The sequence below is a fragment of the Scleropages formosus genome, chromosome 14 (genome assembly GCF_900964775.1).
Source record: "Scleropages formosus chromosome 14, fSclFor1.1, whole genome shotgun sequence".
Taxonomy (NCBI): domain Eukaryota; kingdom Metazoa; phylum Chordata; class Actinopteri; order Osteoglossiformes; family Osteoglossidae; genus Scleropages; species Scleropages formosus.
In genome coordinates, this window is record NC_041819.1 from 12,226,294 (window position 1) to 12,252,315 (window position 26,022).

Sequence of the window (26,022 nt, forward strand, 5' to 3'; positions counted from 1 at the left end):
ACAAGATTCAGGATTCATAGGTTTCAGTGCATAATTATTATAAAATCTAAGTACTTCACAAGACTGATAGAAGATGCTTCAAATCTTCAAATACTGAAGAAATTTCTGCTTATTCAAGAAATAAGGAAATAACTTGTAACTGAGATTCAAATTTCTGTGTATTTGAAATTTAACTTGCGGGTGTGGGTTTGCACTGGTTCAACTGCTAAGCACTGCCAGTTCTATTTGTCACCTAATGATAACCAGCTGCCTCCTATCAAGCCTAGTGACACAGCTAGTTTAAGCGACAGCGGGACAGAAAGTTGGAGTGTAGCTGGACTGTTATCTTGTGGATTTATTTTTTTTTTTTGATGCAAACGGATGTTAATGATAGTTTATTTACATGTTCCATTCTTTTTCGATTGCTTAAACTGGTTTGCTTTCCTTAATAACTCCTGTTTTTAGAACACTATTGTGTGCGGTGTCAGTACCCCACCCATGTAACCACATGTACCTCAGTAAAGGACACAGTGTGCACATGTATATAGATAAGAATTTCCTTCGGGATGAATAAAGTTTTATCTTATCTCTTATATTGCAGAGCAGTCTTATAAGGCAGACTGCAATTATACGTAGGAGGCATACTGTTGCTGCTGTGTCATATTTCCTGCTACCTCAGGTGCATTACTGAGCCCCCGGAGGAATCTGCACATGCAGCACATAGCGACTAGACTGTTAGCTAAACCTCTCAGCAGCTGTACTCACAGCTTCCCCCTTTGGGCTTTTATATTGCCTGGTTTCAACATAGAGTATTTGCCCTCCTGTAAGTAAGATATTGTGGCTACCTTCAATTACTCTATGCGTTATTGTCCTGTCTTACATTGTGAAGTATATTTGAAGCAAAGAGCCATAAATTTTGTTCACAACTATCAGAATCTATATCAGTTTTTTTGTTTTCATGCAAACCTTGTTAGTCATTTAATGGGCGTATAATGAACAAGCAAATAACTGCATTGATCACAGGTGGTTCCTATTAACGCATTTTCAATGGGCAGTAAAAATATGTAATCACTGTATTCATGAACAATTGCCATTCAATAAATTGTAATAATGCAGACTGAATTTTCTGTATGAGCACAATAACAGGTGCCATGGTTTGGATTCCTGCTCTTGTGATATTCCTTTTCTTTCAGAACAGAGAGGATGTATAATGGACCTGCCCATCTCTTCAAAAAGTAGCACCATCATGTTTCATAAAAGTTTTGCAGGTCCAGAGATGGTGCATTATGTCTTCTTCATGCAAACATGACATCTGCTTATGTGAGTTCGGAGGTCTCCGGCTTTAAGGGTTGCAGGGGCAGGATTTCTGAAATGAGATGGTGAAATATTTTACGCTGCCCGTGTTCATTCCACTTACTGAACTTGTTAAATCTGAACAGTCTTGCTTCTCGGCAGGTTGGAACAAACAGCTAAGGACCACAAGCAACTGTATTTCTTCAACTATGTATTCAAGGGATGGAAAGAAAAAAAATCTGATAATATTTTTTAAGTGAGGGGAAAAGAGGGCAGCAAAGCCATAAGAACTGAAGAAATGGCCAGTGTGAGAGAGCAGGCCAGACTTACGCAAACATCTCGTCGTCTTCAATGGTGGCCAGCCAGAAGCTGTAGGAGTTGGCATAGTAGTTGCACGTTCCACGTCCGTGACACTCAATGAAGGGGGCACTGCGGAACTCCTCCAGACAGGAGCCAGGGGATGCTAAGGCCTGTCCAGAGCCCTCTGCCCCAGCACTGGTGTGCTGCAGGGGAGGTGGAGAAAGCAGCAGTTAGGTGGCATTTAATTGCTAAAAAAGAAAAATTGCCATTAACAACAGAACTAGTGAATGCTGCAGTTTACTAAGTTAGGATAAACTTTCACCACAGAGCATGAACCCCTCTATCAGCCTGCATTTTTCATTTACTTAGTTGACAGTATTCATGTACAACTGATCTCAGAATGATCTGAGTGAGCACGACTAAAAGTGAATAATGTTTCATGCACGTTGAAAAGCAATCAGAAGTGACCAGTACTAAGAAGAACTGCAAACGCAACAATATTTTCACAACAAATGCTGCATATCACACACAGTTTGCAGGAGTATAGCACAGAAATGCAATTACCAGAAAGAGGAATTTCATTAAAACTGTGCTATTGTTTCAGTTAACATGCAATGATAAATTATTGACTGGATGAACATAAATCTTACCATAACAAAGGAATAGCCAATCCACAGAGACTCCCATCCTACAGGACAAGGTGGTATCCTGATAGACTGGCTATGGAATGCCATAACCATGGCAGGGGCCTCACACACTGAACACCTGCCAACACATTACCTTGGTAGAGCTCAAGCAGCAATATTTCAGAATGCCTCTTTCGTACCCCTTCCCCTAGCATTCATTTACCTGCTGATGAAGGGCTGGATGCTGTCCCCTGTGATTGGTGCCATGCTCATGGGCATAGGCTCAGGGGAAGTCAGCCAGTAAGAATAGTCGTTCCTTGAGGCAAAATTGCAAACATTGTTGATGTTACAAAACAGGAAAGGCATTGGGCTGAACTTTTTCAGACAACTGCCTGATGTTCCTGTAGGTAGAAGAAGGAGACTGGTGTCAAGATCAGAGAAGGTTTTGACTATGCTTGGCTTCTTGAATACTGAAGTAGCACAGCAGACACTTACCCAGGTCCTGTCCATGTGAGCGCTCATTACCCTGGACATACAGGAGGGAGTACCCATCGTAGATGAATTTGGTGCCTTCAGGGCAAAGGGGAACTTCCACTGACTGACTATGCCGTGTGACCAGGAATCCATGATCCATGGATGCAAGCCCTGGGAGCCCCATTAAACCAGGTAATCCTTCAGCTCCTGGGGGACCAGGGTGCCCTCTGGGTCCTACAACAGAGCACAGAACAGCATCAAAAAGGACTAAAGGCTTGCACACTTCTCTGACTATATTGTTTAAGACTGTCACGACCGTTTACCCTCAGGTCCAACTGGACCAGGTTCGCCTTTAGTCCCAGGTCTGCCATCAAATCCATGTTGACCTTCCTCTCCCTTTATGCCCTGTGGTCCAGTCACACCTGTGAGGGTACAGAGTGAGCCGCTGATAGAGATCTATCTGCAGAACCAATACAAATTTCCATAATACATACAGTATATTATTTCCACCATATGTATTATTTCACTATATGTTGAATGTCCTTATGTCAAATGGATAAATGTAAACGTAATGTATAGAATTATGAAAACAAGCGATAAGTTACCTTGCTGGCCTTTAATACCAGGGAATCCTTGAGGTCCTCTTGGACCTTGAGGCCCTGGTTCTCCAGGAAGGCCAACATCCCCCTTAATCCGGGTGACTGGACCAGGAGGTCCTGGGGGTCCCTCATTACCTGTGAAACAATAAGGGTTCAATAAATTGATTTGGGGATGTTATCCATTACATAAGTCATACAGGTTTTTATACTGTGTTACAAGGTTTTCACTAGTCTAGTCACCCAGTTAAGTTTTCGTTTATGTACATTTTACATTTATTCATTTAGCTAATGCTTTTGTCCACAGTAACTAACAATTTTAAGCTACTTACATTACTTGACCTGTTTGTACAGCTGGGTAGTTTTTACTGGAGCAATTTAGGGTAGCAAATTCATATCTACAGCTTAAGGTTGTGTGATTTCCTGAGAAGGTGACTTCATTATGTATCCAGATTTTCTCAAAGAGAGCCTTGTATGAATCTCGGTATCTTATACCTTTTTCTCCAGGGAAGCCCCTGTCTCCTGTCTCTCCCTTGAATCCCATCATTCCAGGCTCACCCTTTATACCTGCAAGAAAGTTCTGAGTTTTAGCTCAGAGCACAGCAGCATAGTATACAAATGGCATCCCCTTTTCTTTGCAATGACAGAACACACAAGCACTCGTGAAAATGCATGCTCCTTAGACCACACACCTGAGAATCCAGGAAAACCTTGTTGTCCCATGTCCCCCTTTTGTCCATTGTATCCAGACAGTCCAGTTTGTCCCTAGAGCCCACAAACACACAGAGAAAACAAATTCATGTGCTTATTGAATGGTCCCCATATTAGGAGTTACTTAATGATGAGGTCTTCATAAAGATCTCCTACCATGAATTTAAGCAAATAACAAGCTGCACCTTGATGGACAGAAATTTGTGTATTGCTGAGAGGAGTAAAGGGGAGTCTTGCTGCTGCCACTAATAAATAAGTGACACTGACTCACAGGCATCCCAGGTGGACCTATATCCCCTTTCTCTCCAGTCTCTCCTGGAGGCCCTGGGAAGCCCTGGTCTCCCTTCTCTCCCTTCTCAGCTGCACTTCCTGGAATCCCTTGAGGGCCTGGAGTCCCAATTTCACCTGTGGTAAGGTGTATGACTTAGAGACTGTGCCACAAAGTGTAAAAACTTGGAGGGAGGCATATTAGACAATTTCTCACTCCTATTCTGTTGAGTGCATTTTGCCACTAAATAAAGGCTGAATGCAGAAATGCAGTCCACTTTTGCTCCACAACAGACATAAATTCTAGAGAATGGCACAGTTAAGAAAACAAAATTAGAAACGCACTTAAAAAACTGGAAAATGTCTGTATCTGGAAATCTGTAACTTTAACATTTCTATGAGGGGCCAGTGGACTGTTTCTGTGTCTGTCTTTGCTGGCAATGTAACATACACGAATGGTCAGTTTTCCCACAATGAGCTTACCTTTCTCCCCTGGCACTCCTGGTGGTCCTTGGTCCCCTTTGGGCCCGTCTGCTGACGGACCTGGGAGGCCCCGTTCTCCTGACTTTCCCTGTTGACCCGGGAGACCCGGAAAGCCTTTTTCCCCCTTTACTCCTGGGAAACCAGGGATGCCAGGAACACCGGGAATGCCTGCAGTGCCTTTATCACCTGGAGAGGGGAATGAACACTGCTGGTGGTGAGTGGCAGAAGACAGTTGTTCAGGTATTTATAATTCCTTACTTTGCTCACTCCTTTGTCCAAGGCAAATCTTAGTGTTAGGTCTAGTATTTGTTATTTAACTTTCCTCACACTGACAGCCTAGAGAAATGAGTGATACTGTGAGCCTCTAACCACAAACAGTGGCAGTATTTGTTGAAAGTCCATTCACTTTCAAAACCACTTATGCTGGTGTGGGAATTACTAGCAACAGGTTGCGCACGAGACCATACTTCCTTTTCTGTGGCAACAGTCTCCATTCAGAGACATTACCAGACCAGGCAAGAAATTTAATTTCTTAAGCACATCCTCATCTACCCTGGGGCCTTTTTTTTTAACCCATCTCTCCATTTTCAATAACCAGTTGTGCAATGCAGGGTCAAATGTTCCAGAGATCTTCCCAGAACAATAGGCAAAAGAGGGGCTTAATTTATGTTTGATTACATAAATTTTCCTCAAGGGTTTTTGGATTTTTCTCATCCTTGTTGCAATTAGTTTAATTAATGTTGCAATTAAACTAATAAATTTTGCAATAAACGTTTTCTTTGTTGAGTTTCACTTGAGTTCTCCAGTCCATGTTCTCACTGTGACCGCAACCTTGCCAAAAACTTTTTACTTACTACTTATCCTAATTTTCTTTGCTATATCTGATAATGTTTCATCTTTATTCTTAGCTGTTTTACTGATGCAATGACAGGCAAGAGTTACTGTATTTAGGTACATTTTTTAAGTTGTTGGAGGTACATTTTCTTAGCACAAAAAAGCAAATGTAGGAGAGGCAGAAGGTAATAACCAATGCCTCAGTGCTATAGAAAACACATATTACTGTATTATAAAAGACATACCAGTTATATCACCACTGCTTGTCTACATTTTGAGTGGTTCTTGTTTTTTTCTTTAATGTGTACTGTTACTTGAAGTTAATTGCATGTTTCCCCTAACTTACTAACAGTCAGGAATCACATCTGGTTAATATACATTTCCAGTACTTTTCACTTAATTTATATCACACACACACACACACACACAACCTGAAACCACTTGTCCCAAACAGGGTCACGGAGAGCCAGAGCCTAACCCAGCAACACAGGGCGTAAGGCTGGAGTGGGAGGGGACACACCCAGGACGGGATGCCAGTCCGTCACTTATTTTAAATACATGCAAACAACTTTCAATTTTAAGTTCAAATGTGGGTTGAGTAAATAATGGCAGTGGTGGGGGGGGTTATAGTGAGACACAGTCATAAATAAGGAGCAACATAGCAACAAAGCAGTGTGTAGCACAGACCATCTGTTCTAATGAGTCACAGATATTTGTTCATTTGAAAGCCATGAGCGTCTCACCTTTGCTGCCAGGTTGGCCCGGTAAACCGGGCAACCCTGTGCCAGGTATACCTGTGATAACGGAGGTCAGAAAATAAGAACTGGTGACAAAGTCTGTCAGAAAGGAGTGCTATAACAATCATTCACTGACTAGACAGTTTTACTTTAGTTTTTTTACCATGGGTAAACAAAAAATATATGAATATATGATTTACATATACACAATATACAATTATGTCTTTGTCACAACATGCCAGAATTTCCATGTGTTCCTATATACAACTGGGAAATTTTGTACACTAACCTGGATCACCCCTCTCGCCTACAGATCCTGGTATCCCATCCTCTCCGGGCAGGCCATTCTCCCCTGGTGGGCCTGGGAAGCCCTGTACACCTGGTTCACCTGGATGCAATAGAGTTTCATAAAGCATTGCTTATAACTGAAATATGGAAATATTTTGTTAATTAAATTTTCTTTAACTCAATTAATGCCTTTTTATTTGTACTGCAGTGGCCAGGGCAGCAAGGTCACCGAGAAATTACAACTGAGTTTGTTGCTATTGCACTCTTGAGCTGGCGAGCTTCAAATGCTGCAAAAAAATTTCTACATTTCTAAATTGCTTTCAGAAACAAAATAGCAATGGTCAATGATGTGTGTGTGATAAATAGTAGTAAAAGTGAAGAAGTTTGCTCTCGCATACCTGGCACTCCCTGTAATCCAGGCTCTCCTTGTAACCCAGGCAGTCCAGTGATTCCCTTTTCACCTGGAGGTCCAGGGTGACCTGCATATCAATTGAGGAATATATATTTATTTCTTTTGAAGGTGGAAGATATGGAGAAGTGCTTGACCAGTTCTCTTTTCCAGTTATAAGTGTAATTGCAGAGGACAGGTCACCAGTAGCTGATAAATATCAATGTTGGAGGAACACCTGCCTTGAGATCCCTCAAATCCTCTGTCTCCTTTAGGTCCTTGTTTTCCTGGCATTCCTAAAATGCCAACGTCACCCTTCTGGCCCTTTTCTCCTGGGACACCGGGTAAGCCAGGTGTCCCTGGCTGACCCTAGGAAAAGTGTTACACAGAAATACGGGTATTTCTTGTTCACACACATATACAGCAACCCCATCCACATTAACCTCTGTAGATGCACACTATGGATGACACAAGAAAAAAAAAACACTCTGCCAACCTTCTCTCCATGAGGTCCTGGCACTCCAGTTCCTGGCTGACCTTGATCCCCCTTCTGGCCTTTCTCACCATCCGAACCTGGAAATCCTGGGTGACCAGGTGTACCCGTGACTCCTTTCTCACCCTTTGTTCCAAGTATACCTGGAGAGCCACATGAAGATTCTAAATGCATACTGCATTGATCACAGGAATTATGTTCATGGTATTGTTTACAGAAGCAATAATAGAAAACACAAATAAGCACAGATTTGCATAAGAAAAATAAATAATGACTTGCATAAACCCATACCTGGTAATCCCATTTCTCCCACACTGCCTTTTAGTCCAGGTAATCCAATACGTCCCGGTTCTCCTGGTACACCTGTGTCACCTTTCTCACCTGAAGGTAGCATTTAACATAAGAGGAATAAAAATTGCTGTATATTTCACTGACCTACTAAAATTGCACAGGTCAATATAATTACAATATGAATTGTTTAATACTTGCGTTTTACCTGGCTGACCAGATAAACCTGGCTCTCCATCCATTCCTGGCATCCCTGGAACTCCAGGTTCTCCTAGGTATCCTTGCTCTCCTGCAGGTCCCACATTACCTGGGAGTGAAGATTGGACAATAAAATTTATTAGCTTAACTCTATTTATACAGTAATCTTTATATTGTTCATTTTACATCTTATAAATTTAAATCTAACATTATCTTATTACTATGCCACCTAACTAAGGGTAATTTGAGGTGAAACTTATTTTGAGTGAAACCAATTAGCTGGAATTAATGTCACAGCTTACTTCACCTGCCCTGTGCCTTGTACTGACCTCAGTAATGGAAAGATTTCTTTTGTACCTTTTTCTCCAACATCTCCTTTTTCACCCTTCATGTGTGCCATGGCATCACTTATGTTCCCAGGAGGTCCCTGTAGACCTCGTTCTCCACGTTCTCCTTTGGGTCCCATTTCACCAAGATCTCCTCTTGGGCCCACAAGTCCAGGGTCACCTGGCAAGAAGAAACATCAAGAAAGACTATCATTAGACTACTCAATGACAAAGTGATCAGAGGTCATTTTTGATGTCTGGATTTACCAGTTATATCAGTCATTTAGGCATCATGTCAAAAGTGCAATGAAGAGCCCTACTTTTGCACTCTTTAGAAAGGTAATAGTGAGAAATTCTTCAGTAAAATATGTTGATATAAAATGTGAAAGAAAGAATTTTGACAATTATGTTAGCTAAGCAAAGAAACCATTACTCATACACTTAGTACAAGGTTAATGATGAGCATGTGAAGATGTATCATCCTTTTATGACAGGCCTTCAAGAAATGCTGGAGATGACTACTTTACTACAGAGACTGCAGATTAAATTTTGTATTTAGTGCTGGTAGTATATGACAGTCTATTACCTCTGGGTCCTGGCATGCCAGGACTGCCAGGGAGACCCTGAATTCCTGGCACTCCTGGAAATCCTAACGCTCCCATTTCTCCTTTGGATCCTGGGAATAACATGGATTTTTTTTAAAACCTTTTTAGAGAGCTCTTGTATAAGCATCAGGGCTGGTGACAAACATTAATTTCAACAACAAATTAATATTTTTTTTCACATATAAAAGAAATATTAGAACTAACCAGGTTCACCAGATAATCCATCTCTCCCTGCAGGGCCTGGTCGACCTCGCAATCCTTTAGCCCCTGGAGGTCCAGGGAATCCCACATCACCCTTCTCTCCTTGAGGCCCTGGCATGTCTAGGCCTTGAACCCCAGGGTGCCCCTTTTCTCCCTTTACTCCAGTTTGTCCTGTCAAGCACACACACACACACACACACACACACACACACACACACACATTTTCAGAAACGCTTGTCCCATACGGGGTTGCAGGGAACCGGAGCCTACCCGGTAACACAGGGCGTAAGGCCGGAGGGGGAGGGGACACACCCAGGACGGGACGCCAGTCCGTCGCAAGGCACCCCAAGCGGGACTCGAACCCCAGACCCACCGGAAAGCAGGACTGTGGTCCAACCCACTGCGCCACCGCACCCCCGTCCTGTCAAGCACATCACAATAGAACAGCTGAATCTGATAACAAACCTTGAAAAAAACATTATTTAAATCCAAGATGAGAAAAATTAGAGATGGAAATGAAATCAAAATCCATCTTGATGAGGATTGTTTCATCCTTTTTAATGACACAACAGGAGGTCCATCCTCTTAACGTCTGTAGGTTTAAGCTCTGTGAGAAAGAGTAAACTATAATACTGATTGCATTTATTATAGTCATTAGTGAATTCAGTGAAGCTGCAGGAAAGTCTGCGAACTCTTGGTTTATGCTTGAGAGATGGCCTTACCTCGAGGTCCTGGTGAACCAGGAGGACCCATGTCTCCTGGTGGCCCAGGCTCACCACTTCCTGGGGTTCCAGGAGGACCCTCAATGCCCTGTTCTCCTGGGGGTCCAGGATCACCTAGAAACACATGAGAAAGTGTTTTAGTATAAATTATTACACAATTTCAACCATATTGCTAGGCAAAATACAATAAATTATAGTTACTGGAGATTGCAGCTCAGTGCTAGGGCCTTACTAAATTTATTTATTTGCATGGCACTTTATTCCAAGCTGACTTATAACGTTAGGTTCGAACATTGAGATGCTTAGAATGATACTGTCACGCCCCCAGGAACGAACAAAGCAGAGACACTTGCAGCCACTCAAGAAGACCAGGGATAAAAGAGGCTCCGCGTCCACACCCGGGCACGGATTCTTGCAATTGCTCTGTGCCTTTGCAGTTTCAGTGTCTCTCCCCAGCATCTGTTCCTTGCCTGCTCTTGTGTCTTGACCCTTGGCTGTTCTTTGTTTGACCACCGAGTTTTGGATTGCCTGTATTGCCAAGTTCGTCCCTGGATTGACCTACACCTGTTTCTGACTCTGACCTTGCTTTGTCCCTTGAACCTGTCCTACGATATTAAAGTCCAACCCACAATTGGGTCCACAGACTTACCTGCGTCCAGTCCTCGTCCCTGACAGATTTATCCATTTATTCAACTAAGTAATTCTGACTACAGTAATTTGGGGAAACTTCCAAGCTCAAGTGTAAAAGCAGGATTTCAACACGGGGCCTTTCAAATTACAAGGTATCAGTGCTAAACACAATACTACATGTTACCCCTACATAGAACTATGTCAGAGTTGATATTTTGTAACCATGAATTCTTTTTGTACCTTTAATTCCTTGCTCCCCAGGTGGACCTGTTTGCCCTTCCTGCCCTGGAGCACCAGGTAGCCCAACATTCCCCTTCTCTCCAGGGAATCCTGGCACTCCTGGAGGCCCTGGAGAGCCCTTTGGTCCTGGCAGGCCACGTCCTGGTTCACCCTAGAACTCAGAACAGTAATCAATGAGGATCAAATATTAGAACTTATCTGCAAAGCCATGCAATTAACAGTTTAAAGGAATGCTACTAATTTCCATGACATTGTCATTTTAGTTACTTGTTCTGGTAACCTCATGTACCTCCAGGAGATTACTATAATTACAGTTGTTTCAAGGTACTGTAGGCTTTACTAAACCTTTCCTTAAATACCTTTTGTCCAGGTGTGCCTGGCCTTCCAGGTGCTCCTTCTTGGCCTAGAGGTCCAAAGTCTCCTGGTACCCCTCGTGTCCCTGGTATTCCCATATGTCCTGAGTAAAAAGAAGTGTTTGACTTATTGCTTGAAACAGAACACAGAAATTTTGTCAGTATCCAGCAGTTCTGAGCAGGTTTCACTTACACTGGTGTCAGAATGTGTTTACCTTTAGGCCCAGGGGGTCCAGGCAATCCAATGCCAGGCAAACCTGGGTCACCCTTCTGGCCTGGGATGCCTGGCATTCCATGATCGCCAGGAGGTCCTCGATCACCTAGGAAATTGAACACAACATCATATACATATGCTTCACTAATCTAAAGAATAATTTTCAGAGTTAGAAGATTTGAAGATACTTCTGGGTAAAAATTTCTCCTTTAATACTCCTGAGAAACCACAGGCCCGCTAATATAGAGAGGGTTGTCCTACCGAGCTCTTATATATCTCACAAACTTAACGCTACACTCTGGTTGTGTCATCAGTCCACAAAAGTATAGATACTCACCTTGGAGTCCAGGTCTTCCTGCTTCTCCTCGAGGTCCAGGAGCACCCTGGGGCCCAGGTGAACTGACACCTTTTCCAGGTTCACCTTTAGGTCCTACACAAAATGTTGGACAAGTAAGTAATCCCTAAATCTTAAGCAATTTAATTTTTGAGAGTACAAAAACCAATATTTCTGTATAGCTTATAAATAACGGTCTTAGACAAGCATTTTCTGTAATAGGCAAACTTCTAAACAGATCTGATATTATAGGCTCTGGGCAATGGAAATTTTATGTCTGTCACTGTAACCCAAACACATAACACAAGTCTGCCCATTTTGCTATAACCTACCAGGAGGCCCTGGTGCCCCTGGATGACCAGGCAGCCCTGGAACACCTTTCTCTCCAGGTTCTCCCAGACGTCCAAATCCTGGGATGCCTGGAGGACCTCTTTCACCTGGGAGGCCAATCTCACCAGGATCTCCGGCTTGGCCTTGGTCTCCCTTGGTACCCACAGTTGCCTTGGAAAAGTCAAAGTTATTAAGTTATTGACAGTACATTTGAGAATCCTTAGGAAATCATGTGTGAACATTAAATTAGTGCTGATGTGCTTTTTTGCAGTGCTTCGTGTGGCTTTGGTATCATCACTAGATGTTCTAGTAGATGTGGTCATGGATAACAATGACAATGAGCTCATCGTAACTAGTGATACTGACTGGTTCTCCTTTGGGTCCAGGCAACCCAGGTATCCCATCTGGTCCAGGAAGACCATTTAGACCTGGCAGGCCTCTGATGCCAGTGCTGCCTTGGGCACCCTTCTCGCCTTTCAGCCCTGGAGCCACATAGACGTCCCCTGGATCGCCATGTGCCCCTGGAGCACCGATCAATCCAGGGGGGCCTTGAATACCCTGTGGAGGTGAGCAAAATCAGAGTAACAAGAACTAGTGCATTGTTTCCCTTCTGAACAAAGAGAAAATTAGCCATTTACTCACTGGTTCCCCTGGAGGGCCTTGTAGTCCAGGTTCACCCTTTACTCCTTTATTGCCCTTCAATCCAGGTACACCTGTCATTAAGTTTCAGAGCCATGTGCACAAACATATTACATAAGATATTTTTCACTCTTCTTCACCACCAACCTACTCATTCTGAGATTTCAGTTGATCTCAGTGCATATAAACAACATGGCTATCTCAGTTCCTACCTGGATTATTCATGAGCACATAGTGTTCTCCAGCTTACCTGGCTCTCCAGCTGGTCCCAGAGGGCCTGGAGACCCAGGGGGTCCAAAAGCTGAACAATGTAAACAGGTATCTCCTTGATCACCTGAGGAAAAATAAAAGGCAGGGAGAGATAGCAAGGTAACACTGTAAATTACTCAGTTAAAAGTTTAAGCCCTTGAGTTGTCATGGTGATGACTCTTACCTTTCTGGCCCACTTCTCCGGAAAGGCCAGGTTTACCCGGTTCTCCTGGAGCTCCTCGATCAATATTGCAATCCCCATCACCTAGACAAATAATAAAAGATTAATAGATAAAAATGTGCTTTTTGTATGTAGGGCCAGAGAAGTACACAATCCATTTGTCCAACTTGGTATGATCAATAGTCTTCTTTAGGCAACATTATATGGATTAGTAGACTAACTAAATCATTACGTATTTTTTTAAAAATAAGAAACAGAGTACAGTCCATAGAAAACATAACCACAACTTTAAAAGTTTAAAAGTTCAAAAATGTATTAAAATTGTGTGTGAGTGTCACGGAGTGAGTGTGTTTCACTGATGCATGGATGAGTAACCCCTTCTAAGTAGTGTATCTAGCAATGTAGTCACCTTGGTGAATAAGGTGTGTAGGCTAGTAACACTACATAGTATCCGTTGTAAGTCGCTTTGGACAAAAGCGTCTGCTAAGTGAATAAATGTAAATGTAAATTTAAACATGACATTTTGTACAGTACATATTTTAAGCTCCGAATTTTAGTGTAACACTAATTCATGTCAACATTAACATATTCTGAAGTGCTAGAATTTGAATAATAATTTAATTCTGAAAACAGGATCACATATAACATTTAATGATCATTCAGTTGGTCAGAGAGAATGTTGAACATCGAGTCCATAAAGGCTCAGCCAATATGCAAGGAAATTAAATCTCATTTTATAGAAATCTCATGATTCTTTCATCATCATCTATAATGAGCCCTAAAGAAAAAGTTTTAAAGTTCTTAAATTTGAAAAGGCTATCAATCAGAATTAGGATATTATTATTATTATTACTATTATTATTATTATTATTTTATATAGTGCATTTAAAGAAGTTTATTAGTAAAGAAGATATATAGATTATAATTCTAAAGCAATTCACATTAAATGTCAGATTTTTGAAATTACAACTACAGAAAGATAGAATCCACCCATTATTAATAACTGCTTGTCAAGTACAGAGTTAAAATGGTTTCAAGTCATCCTAGAAGTGTAGGGAGGATACACCCTGGACAAACACCATGCCATCTCAATCACACACCTTCATTTACTTACACTTAAGCAAACATTACAGGTATTTTTGATTTACCAATTCACCCAAAACAGGTTTTGCAAAACTATGCAAGAAAACTTGAGAATCTGGGGGAAACCCATATGAACACAGGCAGAATGAACAAACTCCTCACAGACTGAGGCACTTGTATCGGCTATCTTGTCCATAGGTGAGGACGAAAACCGAGAGCTTTGTCTGAAGGTTCAGCTCCTGCTTCACCCCCACACCTGCATGCAGACCCCAAATAAGTGCTAGAGCAGCCATAATCAGTGTTCCAATAATCTCCTTTTTTTACATCACTCATCAACATGACCCCAAGATCCTTGAACTCTTCCGCTAGTTGCAGTTGTTCCTACCCACTCTTTTTTAGGAGAAGAATATGACCTCATATTTGGAATTACTGATTTTTAACTGCTTTAGACTCAGCAGCAAAATGCTCAAGTCCATGCCAAAGTTTACAGTCAGATGAGCCCAAAAGGATAATCTTCCTTCGATCACCTTCAACACAGCAGAGATACTACCCTTAGTTTTCTGAATTGGACACGATCTGAGACTTGATTACAAATAATATGTCCATGAAAATGTCAAACAGGAGCAGAGACAAAATACAACCTTGGCAGAGTCTGATGCCCATATCAGACAAATTTAGCTGAGAACTAAAAACATGCACTGTGCACATACAAAGATCGGATTACATGCATCAGCAGCCCCAGTAGCCTATATTTCTGCCACACTTGTGATAAGTATGAAAAGAAACTGCTCCACCGGTCTACAATCACGAACAAATCACCCCATTCCTCTTGAATCTGAGGCTCATCTACTAAGGGGAGTCTCCATTCCAGAACCCTGACATAAGCTTTGCCAAGGACAGTAAGGAGTGTGACCCTGTAGTTAGAACGCAACCTCCACTCCCTTTTCAAAAATATAGGGACCAGCACCTCAGTTTGCCAATAAAAAAGTACCTTACCTGGCTTCCATGCAACACTGAAGATGTTGAGACAAGGTGCTCCTACACTGTCCAGCATATTTCTCCGTATTTCTCCAGCATATATCTCCAGGCATATCCATTCCTGTAGCCTTACCACTACATAGGCTTCACAGGACCATAGTGACTTTTAGCCTACCAGAGATGTCATACACTGCCTCCTGGTAGGAAGACATTTCTACCAATTTCCTTCCATCACTTCACCAGGAGTGGTCAGCACTTCCACATTTTTGCTTAGCACAGCCTGAGGAGGATCACACCTTCCCTACCTAAGGAAACTAATGGTTTGCCAGAATATCTGTGAAACTACCTCACATTCTTTCTCCATGGTCTCCTCAAATTCTTCCCATGTCAAAGCTTTTACTTCTGCAATTGCTTTTGCTGTGGTCCTCTTGACCTGCTAGTATATTTCAGCTAAATCAAGAAACCTCCCAAAACCACTGTGTCAAAAGCTTCATTCTTCACTTTACTCTCAGAGCTGTTCACCATTAAGACCCTTCCAGGAACCCAAGCCATGAGAAGACAAAGCACTGAGGTTCAATGAAACACACTACCAAGCCAAGGTGACAGTCAATCAGTGGAAAAGACTCAAGTGTATTATGCAGAAGGACTTTTTAACCTAGATTTAAAGGAGCTTCCCTAAAATTAAGGTCTGGCCTTAATAATACAAGATTTACAGTTAATCCTCACACATAGAATATGTCATGCAAGGCTTATTTACAATGTGTACCTGGAAGTCCAGGAGGCCCTGGTGGTCCCTGCACCCCATCTTTGCCACTTGGTCCTGGCAGTGATACTCCATCAAAACCTCTCTCTCCTTTTTGGCCTAACTCTCCAGGGAACCCTCGCTCTCCTGGCGGGCCTACAATGTTCTTGCCTGGAAAGAGGAGATCAGTGAGAAACTGAGGAGTTAGTAGCAGTGAAAACATGGATGGATGGATGGATGGATGGATGGATGGATGGATGGATGGATGGATGGATGGATGGATGGAATGGCCAATATCACCTGGAATGCCAGCATCTCCTCTGGTGCCAGGCAAACCTAAAAGATCAAAACCAACAAGCACTATTAAGAAATTGAAGACATTCATAAAATACACACAACACCAATAAAGCAGAAGCATGTGGATATTTTTCTTACTGGAACCATTTTCATGATCTTAAATTTAATGAGGACTGGGCTACAGAGAGTCATCTGTGGTGGGGGGTACCTTGTTCCCCTTTTAAGCCTGGAGGTCCAGGGGGGCCTGGAGGGCCAGGAGGTCCATCACCCTGTTTAAGTCACATATTCTGGTCACCCAAATCAGTTATGGTAACAATAACATCACAATCAGTCACCACAAACTGTGAACTCTCTAGGTAGATCTGGTCATGATGTTTCCACAATACCACTTTAAAAGCTGAATATCAGTAATTAAGTCAGAAGCCCCATATACTCACATATCCAGGTGGTCCTCTGTCACCCTTTTCACCCTTCCAAGGAAAAAATATTTTAATGGAAGGATAATAAGAGTTTAGATGAGTTATTAATGAATGTGGTGTTCAGTTAAGATCACCTTAAGATAAAACTTTAAGAGATAGTAACTCTTGGTGATGGTAGCTAAAAAAAAATTAGAATTATGGTTGCTATCTTTCAATAGCAAAGGCTCAAACAGAGCATACATTTGTCTTCATTTTTACCAATAAGAACAGTTTATGGCAATTCACTAATGTCAGTAAAAATGGGTTAAATGTAGAACTCCACATATATGACCTTTCTCTATTATTTCTATGCTTTTCATTAAAGCAACTGAGAGCCCAATTTGAGGCAACTGGAATACATGGATAAAAACTGGTGCAAAATTACCGGCAGACCATCGTTTCCAGAGGCACCAGGAAAACCTTTTTCTCCCTGTAACGTGACACATCCACATGCATTTACATACAAAGGTGAAGCTGAAGAGAGATATCAATAAAAAATAACACTGAGACACATGATTCAATAAGAAATGCCACAAAGCAGGGCCACTTGGTCATTAAGAGCTCATCCCTCTGAGAGTCTGAGCACTCATTGTTGAGCCTGATGGCTCCTACAAGAAATGATCTTCGGTAGCTGTGCTTGGAGCACTTCAGTTGGAAAGTGAAAGTGCTCCTGTGTTTGACCAAGGGGACATATAGAAAATGAATGACCATGATTCATTTACTCCATTTCAACAGTGCAAGTAAATATCCACCCATCCATCCATCTTCAGAACCACTCATCCCATACAGGGGCACCAGAGCCTACCCAGTAACACAGGGCAGGAGGCCAGAGGGGGAGGGGACACACCCAGGACAGGATGCCAGGCCATTGCAAGGCACCCCAAGCAAGACTCAAACCCCAGACCCACTGAAGAGCAGGACTGCAGTCCAACCCACTGCGCCACCACACCCCCACACAATTAAATATCACATTTACAAAAGTATAAGAGTATGCAAGGGTGTAACTTGAGTTGTGTGTATAACGTTTCTGTGAAGGGGAATGAGTGTGGGGTTGATTACTGCACAAGAGGTCGATTTGCAGAAGTGGAAGGTAAGATTGAGGGGGAGCTGTGCAGCACAGAATATACCATGGTGTGAGCTGGTAAGCTAGAGAGACAATGAACCACAACTGCACTAGAGAAATACACTAAAGGAAAATAATGCTATGAAAAGTATTAATAAAGAAAAACACAACAATACAGCAACATATTGCTGTTGTAGTACAGGAAGCATCATTAGAGAACAGGGAAGTACCCTACGATTGGGTAGCTTATACTTACTTTAGGGCCGGTTTCTCCGTCTTTACCTGGTTTACCCTAAAAGACAACACAAAAAGGATCTCTAATGGTCACTTTTTTGCATTTACAAAACCTACAGAATTCTTAGCAAAAATGTATCTGATGAATAAATTGATATGTCATTTGTTCTAATACAAAAACTGACATTAAATGGATTTAAACAGGAAGGGCTTATAAGAGAACTGTTCTGGTTTTTAATTAGTCACTTTTACTCACCCGGGGCCCAGGTGTGCCAGGATCCCCCTTAATTCCATTTTGATATGGGAAGCAACTTCCCTGCAGATAAATACTAATGGTTACATCACCCGTCAAAGATACTAAGGTGCAATTTTTTTTTTACTTGAAAAATGGTTATATGACTTACTTTTTCTCCTTTGTCGCCAACTGAACCTTTCTCGCCCTATAAAAAGGTATGAATTAATACACCTTTTTTAAAAGCACAACTAAACAGATTCATTTTAATCAAAATATGAAAAATTGATAATCCCGCATTGTGAGCACCTTGGGTCCTGGTATGAACTGGGTAGTAGGACCTCCCTTGAATTCTTGAGGAGCTGGAGGTCCTGGTGGCCCCCGAAATCCACGAGCACCCTGTTGGATGAAACCAGCCATAAGAAACAAACTTCTACCTCAAAAGTGACCATCCAGAATGTTCCAAACAAAAAGCAACAGGGAGTATTGAAGTTTCTGCAGCAAATAGACTCACCTTTTCACCCTTCTCACCTATGAAAGTCAGCGTTTCCTTTGATGTAATCAAAAAATAGACAACTTCCTGTTAGAGAACTTTTAATGAACATTGACTTCAATAAGAACGATTACAAAATAAAATTTGTAAAAAATCACCTCTCCTGGTGGGCCAGGGCCAGGGGGGCCAGGATCACCCTGAGAAACAGATAATTTTTTGGATGTTTTCATTTGTGAAGACAAAGTTTTAGGAAAATAACGTTGGCCAAGTAATAGTATTGTTATTGCAGCTCAACCCAGTATTAACATGTTCACTTTGAAGATGTTTGCAAGAGGCACCTGGTTGCGCACTAGTTAGAGCTGCTGCCTTTGGACCCAGAGATCACAGATTTGAATCCCACCTCCAGCTGTAATACGATTGAGCAAAGTACTTATCCTAAACTGCTCCAGTAAAGCTAACCAGCTGTATAAATGGGTGAAAAAATGTAGGTACTTTAACATTGTAAGTTGTTTTGGAGGAAAAGGTCTGCTAAATGAAAAAATGTGAATATTATGGTAAAGCTACAGGAACCGGAGGTTGTGAGAACAACAGCCTTTCCAACTGTTTCTAAGTTTGTTTCACAGTCTGCACTTAGAAGGAATCCTCATCTTGACCACATAGTTTCACTAAAATCAATATTCCCACTCACTCTGGGTCCTGCTGGCCCTGGTGGTCCCATGGGTCCTGGAGTTCCAGGCCACCCCTTGGGTCCCTGTGGAAAGGGCAAAGAGAAGATCACCAGCCAAATAGCTTAAATCTGGGCCAACATTGTGGGTTCAAAGCTAAGTTACTTTGCTGGAATATTCCAGAACAAGCAATCAAAGTAACCAACCCTGCATTTTATAAAAAGAAAAGTTTGAGAAAAAACAGACAGTTGTGGAATATCTACAATAAAGCATGTTTCTTCACCCTTTTTCCACTTAAACTTTTTGCCACTAGATGGCACCAAGGTCAGAGTACATGTCCACTGCTAACTAACAGCTAATAACATAACCATAATTAATTAATGACATGGGCGAAAGTCACCCACCGGCTGTCCTGGTAGTCCAGCAAAACCTTTCTCGCCTTTTTGAGGAATGAACCCTTCAATAGCACCTCCAGGTTCACCCTTTTGAGGCAAACACATACATCAGAAAATTATCATAAGGAATATACGTAGTGGTTTACGAGTAAGAATAAGTAATAATTTAAATTCAATTTAGCATAATAATAATGTAATACAATATAATCATTTATCAGGATCTAAACAGATTTTCAATACATTAAATTAAATTACCACTGGTACTATCATTAATATTCATATGACGGACGATAGGAATGCAAATGTTCTTATATTTATTCATGTAAAATACCTGATACATATTCAAAACTGTCTCCAGAATAAAGAAAATGAAATAACATGCCTATAGACAAATGGCTTGAGTTCCCCTACCTTCATTCCTGGTATGCCAGGGATACCCTGAAAAAATATAATATTAAAAGCTCTAGATTCAACAGCACACACTATAAAATAAATTCTTGCCACTATTATGCAGTGATATAAATCACTCATAACTTTTATACTAGTAAAAACACTGAGGGCTGAATTAAATAAGTATAACTGAAAACTGTTAAGTAGAAAATGGGACTGCAAGAGATGTCAAGATTAAGGAGAAGGCCTTTACCACTACCACATCACATGGCCTCTGTCCCGTTTGAACGTACCGGTGGGCCCTGCAGCCCTGGAAGCCCTGGGTTTCCATCAAGACCATGTTCACCCTAGAAGACATGGTCAAGATAGACATGGACATGGTCATGGCCTGTGCAAAGCTTTAAGGTATTCATGGAGAAAACTGTAAGACTTGGTTCAAACGGCAAAAGAGGGACACCTGTAAATTGGATCAACTTGTTTTTCCCGATGAAAACCAGGAAAACTATATTAACAGACTATATATTTGAAAAAATATAAAAATTTCCTGTAACTTCACATATACATTTAATGTGATGTGACACCTTTGTTCCATTGCATCCAGGGATTCCTGGTGCTCCTGGGGGACCATCTTGCCCAGGGATACCCTACATTGAAAAAGAAAATATAGTTAGTGAACACTTCCAACCACAAAGATGAGAAGTAAGATCATTTTCAGGCTTTTCTTCTTCAGGTTTAATTTTTTTCACAAGAAGGTTTCAGAAAGTACTGCATTCATTATATTCCTGTACCATACTGGTAAAGGTGATGCTTGGTTTTTTACTTACTGGAAGGCCTGGATTTCCTGGGAATCCTGGCAAACCAGTAGGGCCCTGTAATACAAAGATACCAGGAAACATCTTCATCCCAGGATGGACCATGAAACAGTGCCTTTACTGTAAAACCATGGCAGTAACACACCCCACAGGTGGTCTAAATGTGTCCTCATAAGACATTGACAACCATCTCTGCATGCTGTTGGGGACTAACTGAGATGGGTACTGAGGCAGCTATGTCACAAATACTTACACGTGTTCCTTTCAGTCCTGGTGCTCCAGGTTGCCCAAGATCACCCTGTCGATAGAGAAGAAAGTATGAATCACCGTAGATGTACAAATCAATGAAAATTAAATCTATATTTTTTCTATGTTTTACACAGATTATACTGTTAATTGCAGGGACTATATGTTTTTATAAGCCTTTTTTAAGCCTTTAACCAGTTACATTGCCTACTTATCCAGCTTTAAGACTTATCCCTTCGCTTCTGCATGCCCACTGTAGAGTTCTTGTTGAACTACACATGATGCACACTTGCTTGTTAGAGAAAAGTGTAATTGTATATAATATCATGTTGGCATTAGATACTCCCTCTTCTCTTATCAGTATCCTGTTATGGCAGGGTAGCCACCACTTATGCAGAACATTAGCTCTCGCCTGATCTTGAATCTTGTTGAGGCCTACGGTAGCACCAGCTTACTATGTTGCCAGGAGCGAACGACTACATACAACAACTGACAGGATAGGCAATCGTGGCCCTGGACAATGAATGAACATTCCACAGACTACACATGAATCCTGACAGTTGCTTAGGTCTTCTTTGTAATAGACATATACATGCAGTTCCCTTGTCACCACATTAAAATGTCCAGGAAGGGTAAGCGGCCAATAGTTCTTGAACCCCAAGAGGTTTATTTTTTCCCTTTCTTTGCAGTTGGAAGTTTTTTGTTTTCCTCTCCTCACCTTCCAACTGGCTTACTTTATATTTATTGTAACTTTTTTTTATCACATGCTGAAACATTGGATCATTCCCAGCTCTTGGTAGGGCTACTCACCTTGGGACCCATGGGGCCTAGGGGGCCCTCATGTCCTTGCAGCCCAGGAAAGCCAATGGTGCCTGGAAGGCCAGGTAGACCCCACTCACCCTGTGAGATGTGCAAGAGCAGCTCTGAATTTGTCTTTTGTATATTTATATAGAAATGCTTAACAGAAATAAATAAATACAGTAAGTACCTAACTATAAAAAGGAGCAGAAACATAATATTTAAAAATCTGTTTGCATTGCCTTTTATTCTGTATTAGTGCAGTTTTTGAGTCTCTCAGTTATCACAGTTTCATGTAGACCTCCTTAAAACACTATCATTAAATCCAGCATGACAGAAATTGAAGCAATATAACTAGATATGTTCTTAAGAGCAAATGCAGTTTATTGGCCCATGATGAGGGCAGCACTATAGTCTAAACAGCAAAGTACTTTGATTCTGACAGAAACATGCAGAACTGCCTTGACTGCTCTGTAAATGACAACCTAACAGAGATCCAGAACCATTCAAGCTGTAAATGTAATCTGTGACAGAATTCAGAAAGCTACAACTCATACCAGTATTTTCTTCCAACTGTTTAATGTTCCTGTGACTTTCAAATAATAGCCTTTTCAAATTTTAAGAATATGGTTCCTTTCTTGGGTACCAATATTTTGTTATGGGGAAGAAATCTGCTGAATATCCAAGAAGAAAAAACCAAGTACATAGTGCTGGAAAATGTACAACAATAAACAGCATGATGCATTTGTCACATGTAATCCCTACTACCCATTTGGGGAAATTTCATGCTTTGTATTTGAAAGTTAAACTCTCACCTATAACTTATATTTCCACAAACCCATACTCTAGTCTTCCCTCCCAGAATGAGTGAGATAGTAATGATGTGTTTTCGGCATTGTTTCATTCATTCTGCTACAATCATTTCGCTGCTACTAGCAGCCAGACAAATGTATTGTATTTGAGGAATATATATTTTTAGATTATGTATATTTAATACATTACACTTTCAGATTATCACATGAAAATTCTTTAAAATGAAAGAATAATCACAGAACTTTGGGTTTATCTATAGAAGTGGGGTCAAGTTGAGCTACTGTTCAGGTGGACCTCTGTTCTGATTGCTTCGGCTTGCCAAACTCGTTGAATTATTTTCTTTGGCAGCCAGGGGCGGTTGCACCAGTAACTTCGGGAAAGCTTCTTGTTCTGTGAGTTCTTCATCACTGCACTCCTGAATACTCACCCAGGCACAGACACAGACATGTTTTCTCAATTGCAAGAATACAAACAAACTGCAAAAGGAATACCAGAATCATGGGAACCAAGCCACCAGCATGGAAAGAACAGGGTGACTTTATGGTGGCGAACACAGGCAGTATATGAGACATCTGAATTTAGTCTCTCTGAGCTAACAAAAATACATACTGACATGAATGTCTGAAAGCATCAAGTATGTCTCAAATAAATTTAAGTTGTCATGGTATCAGCAGGAACTTAACTGGCCTTTTAGAATATCAGAGTAAGGCTAACGAAATGTAAAAAATAAGTGTAGAAATTTAAGCTAGGGTGTTTTTTTAGAGAAAAGACCTTTTGGCATGAGCATACTTTGTGTGACTACAAGTCAGAACATGGACACTAAATTGAAAGAAATACATATTATGTCACCATGGGATGTAATCTATTTGTCAAGGAAGAATAATGGGGACCCTAGCGCCAAGATTAAGTCAAGTTCCTGACTTATGCATGGGTAACAGGATTGTTTGGACAATTTTCCTGCTTGCAAAAGAAGTATACAAAATGGAAAATTTACAGGACACCAACTACTAACCACCACCTGTGCTAATTTCAGGTTTATAACAATATAGTTCTTGGAAGTAGAAATGACCACCCCATCCAGGGTGTACCCTGCCTCAGCCTTGCGCCCAGTGATTCTGGGATAGACTTTAGGCCTCCATGACCCTGATCAGAACGAGCAGTTACTGAAGATGGATGGATGGATGGATGGATGGATGGATGGATGGATGGATGGATGGATGGGAAATGAAATACTGTTCCTTGATCATTGTTAGCATCACAGACGTGCACTTCTGGTTAATGGTAGATATGTGCTATCCTTACCTTCTCTCCTTTTACACCATTGCAGTCACATTTCCCACATGCTGATCCTGAGCATCCCTGAAGAAAGAAGGTAGCTTGTCACAAAGACTGCTCATCACACTAACACACAGCAGATAGAACTGCATCATTCAAGGGCAGGATGAGTGGCATTCACAGCTAGAAACACAATCCATGTACTGTGGAGTCATAGATAGCAGCACTCCTCTCATTAACATGTACAGACACAGTGACACGAATAACTGTAAAAACAACACCATAAAAATAATATGAACTTACAATATTGCAAATAATTATTCAAAATCATTTTCTACTCAAACTTCAAAACATGAAGACTGCAGTAACACGATTTAGCATTTAATATCTCTGTTTTATCTCTTACTTTATCTTCCTCTGATTTATGGGCAAACTGATTTCATGACTAAATGTGAAAGCTTACAATACCCAAGAACAACTGGCCTGAGTTTCTAACACTTTCCCCTCCCCACCAGCCTAAAAAAAATAAACCCCCCGATAATGGCGGAGCCTGGGAACAGAGGTACATGGAATAGCCAGCTGCAACCGCTCATGGCGGGGGCATCCGGCCAAAGCCTGAACACATCTGCACGATTGGGGATGCATTTCAGACCGGTGCACAGACCCACTTCCCCCTCGTGGGCTAACTGGAGCAGTGTGAACATTCTGCACTGGGCTGGGAAAACCAGGGATATTCTCACAGACTCTGTGACTCATGCAGGGGTTCTCAGTAATTTTAGTAAATTCACATTATTTATTATTAATTCGTCTGGCCAATGCCTTTCCCCAAAGCAACAAACTGTATGTTGTAACCTCTGTGACTTGCACTGATTTACCCACTTATACAGCGGGGTACTTTTTTGATGGATCAGTCCTTTCTAGTACCTTCCTGAAGAGTATTAAAGCAGGAAGTGGGTTTTAAACCCAAGACTTTCAATTGCAAGGCAACTACTCTAACCACACCATTATTCACTTACCCCTTACTATAGGAAAAGACACAGCTGTGTTTTTGTACTCGTAAATACACATCATCAACTTTTCTTCACTCCAGAAAGGTGTGGATACGCCTGATTAACATCACATGAACACAGTATCAGTGCAAAGTAATAGCCTCTAAGCTTTGTCTCTAATAGTAATACTGCTGATTTCGATGCTGAACTCAAATCTCATGGGTTTTTTGTAGTTTTGATGTAAGAAAAATTGTAAATCTTACTGTTTCCCATAGCACAGGATTGCACAAAATTCTTTGTTTAATACAACAGTCACAGCTGTCCATGATCAACCATCAAAAAATTTCAAATTTAACTGTTATGGTGTTGAGAAATATAGTTACGGAAAACCACGTTTGCCCCACATACATGTAATTTAACCGTTTTTCTTTTATTTGTACTCACCAAGCCAACATATAAAATGTATAAATTCAAAAAAAAAGGAAGAGTTATAAGAAGCAAATATTTTATGTCTTTTAAATTATGGCCAAAGAAAACTGCTAAAGGGCACATTCATTTGTTCACTTAAATCGAAGAGAGTTCCAGAGTTTACCATCTCTAGTCTTGCCTTGAAAAAGAAGTGCCTTCCTGTTGCTCATCAGTCCAAAATAGCCGTGGGACTTAAGACAAACTTATTCTCCAGAGGTTTTTTGAACTGCATCAAGGACACAGTGCCCCTCATACTCTGCTGGATTTTTTACACTGCAGTTTGCCCCAGAGCGGTTGGAAGAAATTGTCTCAGCATCTGCCAACGTAGGCGTAAAACACTTCCCATTCCTGTTTTTCTTAGCAGTTAAAAAGTATCCTTAAAGTCTTTTACTTTATTTAAAATCACCTGCAAACTGTAGTCCTGCATATCATACCTGTATAACCACACTGTTTGCCAAGGCTATAAAATTCCAGAGTGTTAACAGGACATAAACTCAGGTTTTACTATGAAGCACTACAGTCCACTATCACATTTCCTTTGGGTTGTTAAAATACGTGTGAACCATAAAGAACAGTTCAATCTGAATACATCCAGCAAACCTCCGAATCCTC

The 26,022-nt window shown here is 41.2% G+C and overlaps 1 protein-coding gene across 1 annotated transcript in view; it reads right to left on the bottom strand.

Moving 5' to 3' along the window:
• Nucleotides 1-337: 337 nt before the first annotated feature.
• The window catches only part of LOC108920008 (collagen alpha-1(IV) chain-like), a 35,293-nt gene continuing 9,608 nt past the window's right edge, over nt 338-26,022 (bottom strand). Inside the window, exons 2-52 of the mRNA XM_029257747.1 lie at nt 23,981-24,037; nt 21,878-21,967; nt 21,075-21,119; nt 20,834-20,878; nt 20,591-20,653; nt 20,303-20,356; nt 20,031-20,057; nt 19,629-19,706; nt 19,248-19,310; nt 18,718-18,756; nt 18,581-18,616; nt 18,376-18,465; nt 18,239-18,274; nt 18,091-18,150; nt 17,857-17,892; nt 16,923-16,967; nt 16,517-16,549; nt 16,288-16,348; nt 16,083-16,118; nt 15,807-15,953; nt 12,983-13,063; nt 12,800-12,883; nt 12,553-12,623; nt 12,277-12,468; nt 11,913-12,081; nt 11,584-11,676; nt 11,248-11,352; nt 11,039-11,136; nt 10,680-10,830; nt 9,810-9,923; nt 9,091-9,258; nt 8,868-8,957; nt 8,313-8,462; nt 7,966-8,064; nt 7,761-7,850; nt 7,473-7,612; nt 7,219-7,345; nt 6,987-7,067; nt 6,590-6,688; nt 6,307-6,357; nt 4,730-4,915; nt 4,251-4,384; nt 3,961-4,033; nt 3,764-3,835; nt 3,278-3,406; nt 2,996-3,094; nt 2,694-2,906; nt 2,422-2,599; nt 2,223-2,337; nt 1,603-1,775; nt 338-1,345 (exon numbers count right to left, since the gene is read on the bottom strand). Of these exons, the coding sequence (XP_029113580.1) occupies nt 1,264-1,345; nt 1,603-1,775; nt 2,223-2,337; nt 2,422-2,599; nt 2,694-2,906; nt 2,996-3,094; nt 3,278-3,406; nt 3,764-3,835; nt 3,961-4,033; nt 4,251-4,384; nt 4,730-4,915; nt 6,307-6,357; nt 6,590-6,688; nt 6,987-7,067; nt 7,219-7,345; nt 7,473-7,612; nt 7,761-7,850; nt 7,966-8,064; nt 8,313-8,462; nt 8,868-8,957; nt 9,091-9,258; nt 9,810-9,923; nt 10,680-10,830; nt 11,039-11,136; nt 11,248-11,352; nt 11,584-11,676; nt 11,913-12,081; nt 12,277-12,468; nt 12,553-12,623; nt 12,800-12,883; nt 12,983-13,063; nt 15,807-15,953; nt 16,083-16,118; nt 16,288-16,348; nt 16,517-16,549; nt 16,923-16,967; nt 17,857-17,892; nt 18,091-18,150; nt 18,239-18,274; nt 18,376-18,465; nt 18,581-18,616; nt 18,718-18,756; nt 19,248-19,310; nt 19,629-19,706; nt 20,031-20,057; nt 20,303-20,356; nt 20,591-20,653; nt 20,834-20,878; nt 21,075-21,119; nt 21,878-21,967; nt 23,981-24,037 (4,848 nt within the window). The 3' untranslated portion in view covers nt 338-1,263. The remainder of the gene's footprint in view (nt 1,346-1,602; nt 1,776-2,222; nt 2,338-2,421; nt 2,600-2,693; nt 2,907-2,995; nt 3,095-3,277; nt 3,407-3,763; nt 3,836-3,960; nt 4,034-4,250; nt 4,385-4,729; nt 4,916-6,306; nt 6,358-6,589; nt 6,689-6,986; nt 7,068-7,218; nt 7,346-7,472; nt 7,613-7,760; nt 7,851-7,965; nt 8,065-8,312; nt 8,463-8,867; nt 8,958-9,090; nt 9,259-9,809; nt 9,924-10,679; nt 10,831-11,038; nt 11,137-11,247; nt 11,353-11,583; nt 11,677-11,912; nt 12,082-12,276; nt 12,469-12,552; nt 12,624-12,799; nt 12,884-12,982; nt 13,064-15,806; nt 15,954-16,082; nt 16,119-16,287; nt 16,349-16,516; nt 16,550-16,922; nt 16,968-17,856; nt 17,893-18,090; nt 18,151-18,238; nt 18,275-18,375; nt 18,466-18,580; nt 18,617-18,717; nt 18,757-19,247; nt 19,311-19,628; nt 19,707-20,030; nt 20,058-20,302; nt 20,357-20,590; nt 20,654-20,833; nt 20,879-21,074; nt 21,120-21,877; nt 21,968-23,980; nt 24,038-26,022) is intronic.